The sequence below is a fragment of the Pseudorca crassidens genome, chromosome 4 (genome assembly GCF_039906515.1).
Source record: "Pseudorca crassidens isolate mPseCra1 chromosome 4, mPseCra1.hap1, whole genome shotgun sequence".
In the NCBI taxonomy this organism is placed as follows: domain Eukaryota; kingdom Metazoa; phylum Chordata; class Mammalia; order Artiodactyla; family Delphinidae; genus Pseudorca; species Pseudorca crassidens.
The window spans coordinates 114,928,461-114,944,422 of NC_090299.1; the positions used below are offsets into that span (position 1 = coordinate 114,928,461).

At 43.4% G+C, this 15,962-nt stretch overlaps 1 protein-coding gene across 3 annotated transcripts in view; it reads right to left on the bottom strand.

Moving 5' to 3' along the window:
* HPSE (heparanase) overlaps window positions 1-14,203 on the bottom strand; it is a 34,073-nt gene extending 19,870 nt beyond the window's left edge. Inside the window, exons 1-3 of one of the 3 annotated variants that reach the window (XM_067736447.1) lie at window positions 13,849-14,203; window positions 2,678-2,823; window positions 804-929 (exon numbers count right to left, since the gene is read on the bottom strand). In XM_067736447.1, the coding sequence (XP_067592548.1) occupies window positions 804-929; window positions 2,678-2,823; window positions 13,849-14,072 (496 nt within the window). In that variant the 5' untranslated portion in view covers window positions 14,073-14,203. The remainder of the gene's footprint in view (window positions 1-803; window positions 930-2,677; window positions 2,824-13,848) is intronic. The other 2 variants (XM_067736448.1, XM_067736446.1) reach the window with 2 other exon arrangements.
* Window positions 14,204-15,962: the final 1,759 nt, after the last annotated feature.

A 15,962-nucleotide genomic window follows, 5' to 3' on the forward strand; every position in this document is an offset into this window, starting at 1 on the left:
ATAGTAAAATCTTACAAAGAAATAATTTACTGTCAATAATGTACTCTTAGAAATGTTGACTAACCCAAACTAACTTCAAGATCATTTATTTTTCAAAAGCCAAAAGAAGACAGTTGTAGCGTATCTAAGCAGGTTACTTTCTTAACTGAGATCTGGGGCAACATCATTCCTTAGTTGGGTATAAAACATCAACTTTTGGATAAAAATATATTTCATAGTTAGATAAGGATTGCTTGTTTCAGTTGTTTGTGGTAAAGCCCTGCATGACATCATCCCATTTAAACACTGGAAAAGTGTTTCCATGAATGGAAATAAATTCCTGGTTAGTTGAGCTAGTCCTGTGTTTTCAAACCCACAGAGGAAAGAAAATGAGAAAGCTGCCCTGCCAGTGATACACAACACATCACTGGCAGGGCAGTGGCTGCTTCTTGGAGGGGAAACAGAATGCACAATGAGGTGTGAATGGTTTCACGTTTTACTCTTCACACTTTTATATTTTACTTTTACACAAGGAGTATATCCATGTCTTCCTTGACTTCCTAGTTCTTCAGAGCAGTAAAGGTCATTATTAGCTTGTGAATGAATGATTCTATATTTCACTCTGTGGCTAGTAGGCAAAGTCAGGAGAAGAAAAGTAAAAAACAGGAGTTTGGGGTTCAAGATTGCCCATTAACTCTTGCTAACATTTGAGGATTATGCAGCTTTACGTAACTGCTATAGGGCTTATTAGATTCAAGCCCAAGTTCAAGCCATCCAAATATTTTGGGGGCTGGGACACTTGCAGGATACCTTTCATTTCTTACTTGAGTAGGTACTGTTCCTGAACTTTTTCTGATACTGTTCTCTGAGTAGCAATTGCTCCTGGAAGGGCCATTCCAACTTCAACCTCCTCTCCACATCAGAAGGGACGGATCCAGATTCGCAAATATCTGCAAATGGAGTAAAAAATTTAGAGAATCTATTTTCACAGTGACACGGTTGAAATCCCATACACTTATTTAGTTAGCTATTTATGTGACTAAAGCAGGATAATTGAGTTTCTGGTTGTTAAGTGTAACATCAGAGAAGGATATATTCTGCTATACATGTCAAATTTGCTGGCTAATCAATTACCACAAAAAAACAGCCAAAGGGCAGGTTTCTGAAGAAACACTGGACATATACTGGACATAGATACATTGGACATAACTTCAAGTTATTTAACAATTCAGAAGGCTCCTCAGAAACCTGAAATTACTAGAGAACCCACCGGGAAAAAACATAGTTCAGTTCTCTTAAGGTTCACTTTCAACATACATAGAAATTTGTTTTACATGGACTATATCTGCTTTATGGTGATTTCCTCTTGCCAAATGGTAGGACAGGAAATGTTGACTTTTATTCCTTCAAATTTGGTATCATCAAAGCTCCTGAGACCACAACATGTGTACTTGGAAAATCCACCACTATCCTATCAGGCAGACTGTGCTTCCTTATCACAAGACAGCAGGGCTGCTGGGGGCGGCTGTCAGGACTGGCTGACCCCCCACTGACTTCCTTTCTGGGAAGCTGCACATGCTGGCTCTCTGACAGCGGGTGCCTCATCTACCCCTGTGCTCACAAAGGATGTTTCTGAAGCACTTGGATAACCCCAGTGATCCCCCCTCCCTACAGGATGAAGAAAATTGATGAGCAAAGGACAGTTTCCTATCTAAATTTATGGGACCTTTTGAATGCATATGACTGGTGAGAAAGGGCCAGGTCTAAACATATTCCAACGTGTTACACTAAGAAAACTCTCCTGCGTTTTTCTTTTTTTCTAATCACTATTCTATCAATTGGCACTGTTATTAATGGTTCTAAACACTTCCTAACTGCAGAAAATAAACAGAAGGAAATATGTAATATATAAAATAATAAAATATTGTTCATTTTTATATATCATAATTCACTATTGTAATTCAATGATGTACATGGTTCTTTAATAACTGTTAAGATAATGATTTAGCTTCCATTTGATGTCTGTATAGCACTTATGAAAGACACAGGGCAAATCCTCGTGGCGCCCCAGGGTGTTTCTCAGATGAAGCCCACAGACTCCCAATATCAGAATCACCTGAGGAGCCTGCTAAACTTGTAACCTAAGTTTGGAGCCCAAGAATCCAAATATTCAAACTCACCCCAGGTGATTATGTCTAGTCAATAAAGTTTGAGAACCACTGCCCAACAAATCAAGTCTTGAAATCCATTCTTAGAAGCAGAGCATATCTCCATGTCCCCTTATTACACCTTTCATCCACATTTTTTGGAATCAATGGGTCTTGATCAGTGCTGTGTCTTGAGCAGGAAATACTCTTTTTGTTTTGGTGCATTTCTACCCACAGGCCCCTCTAGGCAGCTCTGTCCTTTTAGCTACAATCATTGTTCTGTTTACACCACAATTAACTCTCCCCTGCCCCAATGTTGTGTCCAGCACACCATCCCCCCTGCCCCAATGTCTCACATTCATGAAAACATCAGGAGGAGGAAACCTGCCCACCGCTTCCTCTTTTTGTATAGGTGCCTCCACGGGTCCGCTGGGAGCCCTTCATCTCTTATTAATTGTTAGATGTGAGCAATAGCTCTCCTCTGAGAATGCCCACGAGTGACTCAAGTTATCAAGTTAACTCAGATATATGGTTAATCTTTAAAGTTTCACCCTGGTTGACTTGAGATTGCCAGTAACTTCTCTCTTCAAAGGTTGGTTCCTTCTTGGGATCAAAAATGAGAAAGTCTGTCTTCGTGCCACCAAATCTCAGGTATGCGGGAGACAAACCTCTGGCCAAGGTACGAAGCTTTGAAGAACTGTTATAAAGACAAGCAAGAAATTAAAATTATTTTTTCCAAGACAATGCAGTCAAACAGATTTACTCCCTTCTCTCTTGGTGGACCCATTTCCTAATAGCTGTACAGGCCCTGGAGGGAGAAATATCGCTCTAACAGGGACATCGTCTCAATTGGAATCTTCCTAATTGCAAGACTGCTCTTCTAGGCACCTGAGAAAACTTGGAGCTCTGACTCGGGCAAGAGCTTATATTTCAACTTGACAAGCAGGATAATGTTCAGTACTTTCAAAAAATTCATAACCTTTTGTGATTCATGGAGGAAAAGAGGTGAGAGAGTGGAAAGATGACTCTGTTTCTTTGAAAAATAGATTGTCTTCAAAAATTTATGTTCCCAGAGAAGTTCATAAATGATTGGGAGTCCTCTTCATCTCCTTAACCAAGCCCCACCTCCACCCCAAGGAAAACCTTCCTTTTAAATTTAAGTCAAATGACTTAGAACGATGTAAGATTCTAATTCCTACCCACCTAGGACACTTCCAATTCAAGCAATTCTAAATGCGTATGTCATCAAGCCCAAAATGCTCCTGATAGGTGCCTATTATGCACTCAGAATGGTACAGAATGCTATAGAATGGAATTAGAATGATTTATAATTCCTTCTCTCAGAGAGATGAAGATGTCATGAATATTTAAGTGAACAAAACTAAAAAAACAGAAGACCCAGGTAACGGGGACACTTGCCATGTATTTCTGAAGCCTCACATATGTGATCCTGGCTTCAGTGCTCTCTGGAAAGCTCTTAAAACACATGGAACCAATGCTGTGCATTCTCAAAATGGCCCAGTTAATTAGTTTACATTTGGGTTTATTTCAAATTGGAAAATCATGCCAGGAGGACTATCTAATTGACAGTATTTCTTGACATCTTAGGAACTGAAGACAGGACCTAAAATTTAAAATTTCAATGCATGCTCCTGCTTTAACTATATATAGTGCTATGTAAAATTTCTGTAAGATTTCTTTATTTTTGCTTAGGAAAGAGAAATTAAAAGGTGGAAATTGACCAAAGGATAAGTGTCTTGCGTTAAAAACTTCAGTGATTCCTCCTCACCATTTTTTTTGTTTGTAACATGAAAGCATTTACAGTACTACCTAGGCACTTTTGCCTTCATGAACCTCTTCCACCATAAAAAAATTTTTTTAATTATATTTTGTGATGATATTCATGGAAAGACAAATATGTTAACATTATATATTGAAACATTTTCGAGGGCCCCTGAACCTATTGTGGGTCCTGGCATGAGGAGACGTAGCACAAAGTGAGACTTCAGGGATGTTATCAACATGGAATTGACTGAACTACCTGACAGCACCAAAGAACCCTGGGAAGGATGGCATCTGCCAGGAAATCCTCAGAACCTCTTGAAGATAAATGGGAATGTTCGCTTGAACTGAGTAAGGATTCAGAAGAAAGCCATTTCCACTATGCTATGAACCCAAATAAAACTAAACTGTAGGGACTTCCCTGGTGATTCAGTGGTTAAGATTCCAATGCAGGGGGCACGGGTTCAATCCCTGGTTGGGGCACTAAGATCCCATATGCTTCAAGCATGGCCAAAAGAATAAATAAATAAACTGTAGGAAGGGGGAATAGCACATTATTGTTTAATGGGTACAGAGTTTCAGTTTGGGAACATGAAAAAGTTCTAAGATGGCTGGTGGTGACGGCTGCACAACAATGTGAATACACTTAATGCCAGGGAACTCTGCACTTTAAATAACCACAACTTTTACTATTAAAGGAACAACCTGTAGACATAGTATGATTTCAACAATGAAAATAATATATATATAGAAGGAGAAAACAGGAGTCATAATTATGTGGTGAAATGGATGGTAGACTCTTTCTTATTGCTTTTATGTATTTTTCACATTTTCTATAAACACATAATTTTTTTTTTTTGTGGTACGCGGGCCTCTCACTGTTGTGGCCTCTCCTGTTGCGGAGCACAGGCTCCAGACGCGCAGGCTCAGCAGCCATGGCTCAAGGGCCCAGCCGCTCCGGGGCATGTGGGATCTTCCCGGACCTGGGCACGAACTCGCATCCCCTGCATCAGCAGGCAGACTCTCAACCATTGCGCCACCAGGGAAGCCCAATAAGCACATAATATTTTAATTCGTACAAGGTGACTCTGTGTGTGTGTGTGTTTCTGTCATTTTAAGAATAGGTGAAAAAAACAAGAGTTACTTAAAGGAGACATAGTCATCCATTAATTTATTCAATAAGTATTCATTGTAGGCGCACTCTGTGTCAGGCATTATGTTAGTTGCTGGGGCTACAATGGCAAAAAAGCCACAGGCAGCTGCTGTTCTCATATAATTTATAGTCCAGTGATTATATATATATATATATATATATATATATAAAAATATATAAACAAGTAAATAGGCAATTCCAAAACAATGCTATCAGAACATACAAAGGGGATCTTAACCCAGACTTTGTCCTAGAGGTAGGAGGTGGTTAGAGGTTTTCCAGGGGCAAGCGTCTTCACTGTTAGATGTTCAAAAGGAAAAAATTTTATCCAGATCGAAGATAGTGAGGTGGGATTGAAGAAAGTGTTCCAGGTGTAGAGAAAAGTCTGTGCAAACAACAGAGGTAGAAGAAGGGAATATGGCACCACCGAAGAGCTGACAGGTGTGGCGAGAGCCTAGAGATTGGGGACAGTAAGGTGCTGGGAGAAGATAGACTGGAGAGGCAAGCAGGACCATATCATGGAGGGCTTGTAAGCCACCATGTCCAGGAGTTCCAATTTTATATCAAGGCAGTGGGGAGCCATGGAAGGATTTAAAGCAGTGGAGTGCCCGCACCAGACTTTTATTTTAGAAAAGAATCTCAGGCTTCAGTGTAAATAACTGAATAGAAGGACCAAGACTGTGGTCACATTAATGTAGACAGAAAGTGATGGGCTGAGGTAAGGTAAAAACAGTGGGGATGAAGAGAGGGATAAATTCAAGATACATGTGGAGACACAAATACTAGATTTGGTGTTTAACTGGATGTTGGAGAAGAGTCCAAGATCACCCCTGGGAAGCATCTGGAAGACGGTAATATCATTTGCTGAGATGAAGAATAGGTGATAGACTGGAGATAGGGAGGAAGATGGGGGCAGGGCACAGTGCTGTAGAATTTGAGATGCCAGTAAAAGCCAAAAAACATTGCCATTAGGCCCTTGGCCACGTGTGCCTGGAGCTCAGAAGACACATAAAGGCGAGGTGTAGAATGGAGAGTCCTCAGTCTAGAAGTCAGTGACTAGTGAATCCCTAGCCCACAGGTGCAGAGATGTGGCCCTAAAACTGATACAAGGAACTTTCCCAGAGTCACTCTGGGATGGCCCTGTTCCACTGCTTTTGTCCAGGCACCGATTCTGGTCCTCGATTTTGATTTTGATTGTGTTTGATGATAGAGGAAGCTCATTTAGATTTGTGTAACTGGTATCTGTAAGTAATTGAGACAGGAGAGACTGGCGCTGTCTGGGAAAGGAAGGGTAAGTGAGCAGCAGGAAGGAGCTGTGGTATCACAAGATGTGTGTCTGTGCACGACCTTGCTCAGATGCCTGAGGATCGGAGCCTGATTCCCAGAAGGCATGACTGTACCACCTCGGGTCACTCTCGACCACATTACCCTGCCTTTATGTTCTTCACAGCGTTCACCACTCTCTGAAATTAGCTTCCTTTTTTGTTGATTTGGTTTACTATCTATCCCCACCCCTGAGCTAAGCTCTGTGAAAGCAGGGACTCTGTATGGCTCATCAGAATCTCCTCAGCACCTAGATAAGTACCTGGCCCACAGCTGGTGCTTAATAAATATTCGTCAAGTGAATGAACAGTTAAGTCCAGCCTGATGAAAGGGCAAGTGGGTCCAGACAAAGACTGTTTTCTGAACAAAATTAAAACCCAGTGCTACGGCTCCTGCCAAGTAAAGGAAATCACATGTTTCAAAGTATTGGTATGAAGGACTTTTTTGTCTCCTTTGTAATGGAATATTTTCTTGTTTTGAGATACAATTTTGATGCCCTCTGACAAAAACCAGATTTAAAACAGCTGCAAACTTTTCATAAAAACAAAATTGATCAAAGGTACAGTATTTCTATCATATACAGTGAAAAGAAAGGGGGGAAAATCCACTGGCATCAGCACTGCCACTACAACGACGTGGAAATAACAAAAGAACACGTAAAAGCAGCTGCAGATATTCCATTTCTGGAACAGTTTGTTAGGGGAAAGAAACGTCTCCAGGTATTTTTATTTTACCTTAAGTGTAAAAATAAGTTGCTTATCTCTGACACAAAAGCAGAGATGAGTTGGAGCCACCCTGCACTGACTCGTACCAGCTTGTGAGAGCCAACTGTTTCGTTCTGAGAACCAGCTGTTAAACTGTTGGCAGTTTGAAGTCAGCCATGGTGGGGATATTTATACTACAGAAATCAGAAAAAAACATAAATCAGTCTCCTCTCCTCCCAGAGAGCCAGTCGTGAAACATTTTCTGGCACACCACTGCATGAACAGTAATTCAAGCCACGGAAGTGGGTGAAACCACTCAGATTATGTGAAGTAAAAAAGAAGGCCTAGGTCAGAAGTCTGAGGAACATCAACACTGAAGATAAGCTAGAAGAAGAGGTGGAGAAGAACTGTTAGAGAGATTGGGGAAATCCCCAGAAATGGAAGTGACACAGGGATGAGTGTTTCCATTGTCAACCTTGTCAAATGCTTCTGGGAAACTGTATTGGTTTGCTAGGGCTGTAGTAACAAAGTACCACAAACTGAGTGGCTTAAACAGTGGAAATTTATTGTCTTATAGTTCTGGAGGCTAGAAGTCTGAAATCAAGGTGTTGGCAAGGCCATACTCCCTCTGCAGGTGCTGGGGGAAGATCTGCTCCAGGCCTTTTTCCCAACTTCGGGTAGTTCCTTGTAGCAGTGTAACTCCAATCTGCACAGGGTGTTCTCTGTGTATGTCTGTCTCCAAATTTCCCCTTTTTATAAGCTCATCAGTCATATAGGATTGGGGCCCACTCCATTCCATTCTGACCAATTCTTAACTAGTTATGTCTGTAATGACACTATTTCCAAATAAGGTCACAGACTGAGGTACCAGGGGTTAGGACTTCAGCATATGAATTTGGAGGGGACACCCAGACATTCAACCCATAATAGAGACAAATAAGATAAGGATTGAAAGGTAGTCATTGGATTTCACAATAAAAGGTCACTGATGATGTGGGAGAGATTGATTTTATGACACGATGATGGGGACATCATGAGGATGGACTAAGGAAGGCATGGTTAGTAAGACAGGCTGCAAAGGAGAGGAGAAAGAGGGTGGTGAATGCAGAGACACACGTGCTGGGAGGTATTTGAGATGGGAAAGACTTGAGGATGTTTCTATGCTGAGAAGAAGGATCCAACAAAAAGGGAGAGGTTAAAGATACTGGAGAGAGAAGAATCTCTCTAGATGATTGCTAGAGCAAAGTCCTTGGGGAGGGGACAGGATCCACAGCAGACCTAGAAGAACTGGGCTGAGAAGAGAGAAAGGAAAAAAGCTAGAGGTAGCCATGCTGTCTGCAGGATCGACTGCAGGAAGAAAAGGAAGTTCCTATCTAGCGACTTCATTTTCTTTGGGAAAGAGAAATGTGGTCATAGACTAAGAGTGATGAAGTGGAAGTGGGATCAGAGTTTTGAAGGAAGTGGAGAACGAGAGAGGCCAGAAAAGGAGTGTTAAGGAGTAGCATTAAAGGCCAAGTAAGTCTGGAGGCCAGGAATTTACAGCACAACATCAATCCATGTCACTGGGAGATTCCCCTCTGCCCCCAAGAGCGTAACAGCCCTGCTATGCAGGGTGGCCACTAAGACTGGAAGCAGAGGCAAATACCTATAAGTGGCTTATTAATATGTATGACAGTACATGATTAGATAATATTTTCCATTTCCAGACTTTATGGCCACCTTATAGATTCCAAAGAGGGAAAATATAGTTAGACTAAGCTAGGTTTGGGTTTTAGCAAGAAGAAAAATGGGGCAGGAGTTTGGGGAATATTATCATAAAAATGATTCATGTGATAAATCAAGAAGCCCAAATCAGATATGGAAGAAGTAAAAGGAAGAGGCTGTTCAGTGGAGGTACTTAAAAAATAGTTGTGGTGGGATCCACAAAGTAAAAAAAAGCTAAGAGGGTAAGGAGTACAGTCCAAGAATTGGAGATTTTAAGATTTCAGATGTTGAAAGGTTCTTAGTGATGGAAAGAGTCAAGGCATGGCCATGGCATCAGGTGGTTGAAATGGAGTGAAATGGTGTGTTCTAGGAAGCTGCCCGCCGCCCCCAGAAAAGTGCCCTGTTTTTTGCATTTGCCAATTTCCATGGTGTAAATATTCCCATCAAGGCTGATTTCAAGATAATGGTGTTGATGTCACTGAATATGGAGTTGCGAAGAAATGCACACATTTCACCAGCTGGTGGAAACTGGCTCCAGTAAAACACTGAGTGAAGATTATTAGAAAACGTGGGTGTGAGGAAACTGAGAGACAGTATTCAAGTGGACTTGAATTCATCTAGGATGATGGTGGGACGTGGGAGTGCAGAGGAGACTGTGAGATCGATGTGGATCTTCAGTCAATAATGAGGAGTGAATAAGAGGGGAGCAGAGTTCGGTCGCAAGGAGTGTAGGAGGAGAGCCAGACGTGGAGATAGCAAACCTCACCCTGGATCAGGACAGTCATCTCTAGCAGGCATCAAGTTATCCAAACTGAGTGTTTTACACACTTTGCATAGATTATTTCACTTAATGCCCAAACAACCCAAAGAGGTAGGTGTCATTATTACCCTCATTTTACAGACAAGGAACCTGAACAAAAGCAGGCTAGGTAATTTGCCCAAGGTAACAAGCCAATGGGGATTTGAACCACAGCAATCTGGAGTTCAAACCAGTGGGCAATTATCTAGAAGCTACACTGGGGAATGGGGGAGGGTTGCAGTGTGGGAGAATGCACAGCTTCTACTCCAAAGGGCTACTTCAGAGAAGTAGTTGCGTCTACTTCTCCACTTGGGTCTTCAAAAGAACAGCCAAGTTTTAGCTAGGGCAAAGAGGAGGCCAGAATATTCTCCAGGGAAAATGGAGCAGGGTTACCATTGCAAAGGGCTCTAGGCTGCACAATGAAAGACTTTGTGGAGGAAGGAAACAGTGAGCGCTGCTCAACCAGGGGGAAGCGCAGAGTCTCAGGGGTCAGAAACTATGAGCCTATGGCTTGTTGATTGTTCTCAGTTTTCTGTTTCTCTGGCTGTGGTTCTTTCTCTCAGCAACAGGCACAAAGAGGGCCTGAGGTTATTTCCAACATTGCTTATCAAAACATGCATTTGACATTGATAATAAGTGCTTTTCTAATATGGAAAGCAACTTTGTCCATGAAGATGCAGGAATCTGATTATTGAAAGTTATTAATAATAAATATTTATCAAATTGGCAAGAAGGGATGAACTTTGCTGAAATAAAATAGGCAAATTCTTATGAAATGCAAGCACAGCTGCATTATCACTGCAATCGCTGTGTAGCATCACCGTTTTTGCTCTGTGATTTCTACCACTGACTCGGCGCTCTAATTTTTACCTTGAATTAGTGAACAGTGCTTGTATTGAAATGTGGCTGCACTGCCAAGGCAGTAACCACATGCAGCTTGAAATGTGCCTAGTCTGAACTGAGATGTGCTGGGAATATAAAACATACACCAGACTTTGAAGACTTGGTTTGAAAAAGAATGTAAAATATCTGATTAATATTTTGTGTTGATTACATGTTGAATGATAGTAATTTGGATATTTTGTGTTTAGTAAAATATATTATTAAAATTAATTTTACCTGTTTCTGTTTTCCCTTTTTTAATATGGCTACTAGAAAACTTTAAATTACATTATGTGGCCTACTCATGAGGCCCATATTCTATTTCTGTTTAGCCCTGCTGGTCTCTGTCCTCCCATCTTTGAGGGCCAGGGCCCCTTGGGAGCTCTGCATGTAGTTGGGTTTAGGAAGTTTTTGACTGGGTTGATGAGTTACCTCCAGGAAGAGGGCAAACTGAAAAGATGCTCCTTTCTGATTCTAGATTGTTCTACCATTGGCATTTAAGTTCTGTGTACTCCATGTTCTTTAACTGCAAATGTGGGGGAAAAAAAAAACAAACCCAAAACACATCTGTTTGCCACCATGGGAAACCAGAACCGTGCCATCTGACTGAATTTGCTTAGGCCTCTTTTGAAGTACCGTAGCGATATGGGCCATGATTCTCCTGTTCTCAAGACAGTGCTTCTTTTCATTACATCAGTGTCTCAATTTATTTCCAGACAATCTTTTTCTACCATTCCTCCTCTGCTGCCTTTAAAAAATATGAACTACTTTATTTTCTTTTTGTGTACTCGTGTGTCTACAATTAGCATCTGGCTTCAAATTCTGTTCCTTCATGTCATAGTTGGCTGACCATGGGCAAGTTGTTGAATCTCCCTAGGCCTCAATCTCTTCATTTTAAAAATGGGGATGATAACAGTACTGACCTCACAGTTTTGTAGCAAGGACTAAATGAATTAGTGCCTAGGAGATGCTTAGAACAGGGCCTGGCCTATGACGGCGGTTCAATTAGTGCCAGCTATTTTTATAATCCTTCCCTTCTTAGTACTTCAGCTTTCATCTGCTCAGCTCTTGCCATCTTCACCCAAGCAGCTTCACTCTTGAGGAACTGAAATACAACAATGCCCATCTGACTCTCCGCTCCTGTGATAGATGATAAGCCCTGTGTTGTCTTTTGAGATGGAAGCTAAATATTCTGTCTTCTGAGATGGCCAGGTCACTTTGGGCACTGTGACAGCCATCCTGGGGAGATGGACCCTCAAACCCTAATTCAGAAGCTCCGTCTCAGGTGAGAAGGGGAGGGAGCTCATTCCTCTTTGAGCTGCAGTCCTTAAGGTCTCAGATGAGAACTGTGTGGATGCCTCTGGGGAGTAGGCATGGAAAACAGCTTCTGCTCAGGGAAGGGACCTGGAGGGGTCAGGAGCCAGCCCTGGAGAGAAGCCCATATGAACAGGAATACATTGTGTTTTGTAAACAAACAGTCTTATTGATTGCATGCCATGCTTTTTTGGTTTCATTATCCTCCAGCCTTTAACAAAAAGGTGGAGACCAGGGGGGAAGAAAGAGTGCTATGGGAAATTAAGAGATGTGTTTCAGAAGAATGGAAGTTCTGTGTGTGTTTGGGGATGGGGAGCATTGCTATCAAGTTGGTTAGCTTGCCTGCAGGGTGATCAGGCCTGGACCCCAAAAGTCATACTGTAGGTTTTTTATTTTGGACTTGTGTCTCCAGGAAGGGATACCCAAACTCTCCTCCTTGGGGAGGGGTAGGGTACATGCTGGCTGCAGCAGCAGAAAAGGGCTTAAGTTCTCACATTTCAAGAAGTACGTGAAGTACTTCTCACATTCAATAAATGGTCATTTACTTAATCTTTCTGTTTGCAGTAAGGCACCTCACACCCTCTCTTCCCCTATCACCACCACCCCCCACCCCCATCCCAAGCTAGGCCTGGGGTCCTCAGATATGGAGCCCTCTAGTTCAGTGTTTCACCAGAATAATCCTTCTGTCTCTCAGCCAGCTTCTGCCTGATATCAGCTCACTTTCCATAAGGGAAAGGGGAAAAAGTGGGAACTCCTTTCCACCAGGAAATTCTTCCTTTCTTGCCACATGGGGAAAGATAGAGGTTAACTACCATTGAAAGAAATGCACAGAGAACTGATGAATTGTTAGCAAATACTCACCAATTTCCAGGAAGAAGCAATTAACAAATTTTGAGCACTGTCAAACACTAAGTGCTTATTCATTATCTCATCCAATGCTCATAGCAATTCTACAGGAAGGTTTTAGAAGTTCCATTCTACAGTTGAAGAAATCGAGGCTTGGAGCTGCCAAGCAACCTGTAAAAACCAAGCCACCGGTTTGGACAGAGCTGGGAACCAAGGCTGGTCTCACTGCCAATCTCGCAACCTTAGACTATCTGCTTTTATTTGCAAAGGAAGTGACTGAAATTAGCAATAGCAGCTGAAGGTGTGGGCACAGAAAGCCCAGCCTGTAGGTGTTTGGCAATGGCAGGATTCGAGTTGTTTGTGCTGGTTGAGGTATGGTCATCTCTGGAGGCTCTCATGACCTAGATGAGTGGCCTAGATGACCTGGGTCTGTCCCTGTGGCGCCCTATCTTGGAATCAGCCTGCACTCATGGGCAGGGGCCAGTGAACCTGCACTAGGCTCAGTCTTTCTCAAGTGAGAAAAAAAATTACAGCTAGTAAAGCAGCGCCACATCTTGCACATCTCTTGGAGAGAGAGCTTTTTATTAAGGCTCTGTAAGTCACTGAAATAGTCTTCCAGGTCTCACTGATGTGATATTAAAAAATTTTTTAAAGAGCGTAGTATGGGAAATCTGTGTACCTTGTGCTCAATTTTGCTGTGAATGTAAAACTGCTCTTTAAAAGTCTTATTATAGAATAAGTAAGCTTATTCTCCTTTGTGGCCTTTTCCTTCCCCCACCCCTCCCCCAAGGAAAAAGTTGTTTTTTTCCTTTAACCTTACTAACAGAGTTTAAGAGACTGAAGCCTGGCGCACAGTGTTACTTGTCCTACAAGGTGCAGCAAATTCAAATGCTCAAAGCCCTCCAGGTGCACTTGCCGGGCCCCCTCCTTCCGGCGAGTTTCTGGGGCAGATGGGAAGTTTCTTTCCTCGGTTTCCCCTAATACCTGGCCTTTAGTTGGCACTCAGGCAACACTTGCTGAATGAATGAAGGCAGAAAACAAGGGTTGGGGGACCTGCAGGGTGTGGGCTGGGGAGAAAAAGAGAGAGAGAGAGAGAGAGAGAGAGAGAGAGAGAGATGAGAAGGTCCCAGAGTATAGAGAAGAGAGCGGCCGGCAGGGCGGGCGTGATGTCAGCAGGGCAGGAGAGAGGACAAGGGCCCGCAGGCCCGCACTTACCCCAGGAAGGTGAGGAACCGCGGGTCCGTGGCCAGATTGGCGTCGATGGTGAAGGACAGGAACGCGGGACTCACCAGATGCACTGGCCGCTCGGTGGAGAAAACCAGCACCACGACGTCCTCAGCTGGCGCGAGTTCCGCCAGGGCGCCCGGGGAGCAGGGACACAGCGGCCCCAGGAGCAGCAGCAGCCGCAGCGGCAGCCCGGGCTTCCAGCTCAGCAGCATCTCGGGCTCACCTGGCGGCCCCACCCGCCAGGGGTGCGCAGCGACCGTCGAGACCCGGCGCACTTCCTCCTGCCCGGCCACAGCGTCCTTCTCTCCTTTCCGCCGCCCTCTCACTCCTCACCCCTCCCACTGCTCCCTCTCCACCCGCCCCGCCTCCCCGCTCGCTCCCACCTCCTTGCGCGCTTTCCCCTCGGCGGTGGTCACGTCCACTTAAGAAACCACCCACACCTATTTAAAGGGTGAGGACGTGGCTAGGATCCAAGCGCCCGGGAGGCCTGGGGAGGGAGCTCCCGGGGAGGAGCGCTGGGCATCCCGGATCGGCTTCCTGAAGCACAATGTCCGGTGAGCGCTGGTGAGAACGCCAGTGGTGCCCTCTTCCAGGTCCTCGCCTGTGGCGCCTGGTCTTCTGACCTCAACTAAAGCCTCCAGTGAGCATTTATCGCTTCCCTTCTCATCTGGCTTCTGAACACTTGCCTGTTCCTTGAGCTTGCCAAAATCTGATTAACTATGTGTCCTCTGGCGGGACTGCTGTTTCCCAGGCATCTTTTGCCAGGAAAAAAATCTGAGCATTGGCTAACATACACCTAGAAAGAGATTAACTCCAAATATTTCTTATCAATTTCTCATGAAAACAGTATTTAGCAGAGCCTTAAAGTATTAGGTGTCCCAATATCTGAAACTCGGGACATACAGCCTCCATACAAGTGTGGGGTAACGACTGTCCCTTGAATTTGGGGACTTTGCCAAGTTTCCCCTCCATACATTTACCTTTAGCTGTTGGCCAAACTTTTCTTCAGTTTCCCTTTGATGCCTACATTGGTATGTAATTACACCAAGCGCCATGCACTTCGGGCTTACTACATGCCTGATACCGCAGGAGGTGCTTTACCTTGTATTCTCTTTCACTCCCACAGCGCTGACAAGTGGGCATTATCCTCATTTTACAGGTGAGGACCCAAGCTCTGAGACATTAACATGTCCAAGGGTCAGAATTGGGATGGGAATGCATTTACACAACCCGGAGCAGATGGCAGTCTGTCTCAGCTGAAACGTAACTTCCTCAAAGACACTTTGCCTGAATCTCCAGACAGCTGAATTCTCCCCATGACACACTCTTACAGCATCCTGAACTTGCTAGAACTTACCACATTTGTTAGTTTTGTATTGTTCCACGTTGGCCTCACCTCCTGGATTATAAACTCTGCGAAAGCAGAGATGGGGTTTGTCTTGTCTCGAAGCTCACAGCACCGTGCTTGGCACTTAGTAGGCATCCAGTCAATATTGAGTAAGCAAATGACACCAAAACCCTTAGATTTTTCTGCTTAGATTGTACCACCAATAAAGTAATAAATAAAAATGGATTGTTTTGAGATTTATGTCTAATTTTCATAGATCTGTCTATTCTTAAGCAATTTAAAAGATTTTCTCCCGTGCTGCGTGGCTCGTGTGATCTTAGGTCCCCCAAAGTCCCCCAAAGTCCCTGACTAGAGATCGAACCCGGGTCCCGGCAGTGAAAGTGCTGAGTTCTAACCACTGCAGAATTCCAGAGAATTCCCATTAAAAGTTAAATGTATAGTTAATTGAGAAGGTTACAGTTTGGAGATTTTGTGTGTGTGTATCCATTACTTAGCAACTGTGCAATCTGAATCAGGTTTCTAGCCTACAATTACACATAAGAAAAAAATTCATATATAAACACCAAGCTACCAGGGGATCATATGGCCACAGACATGAAGATGGAAAAGCAGGTGCCTGGGCTCCTTTTCTGCCTTTGTTCATACAACCTACCCCACTCCACCCATGCCCCTGTTGTCATGGGGCAAATCACACCAATTTCTTTGGAATATTTGGGCGATTTTGAAAACTGATATGGCAAGTTTTCTAAATAGT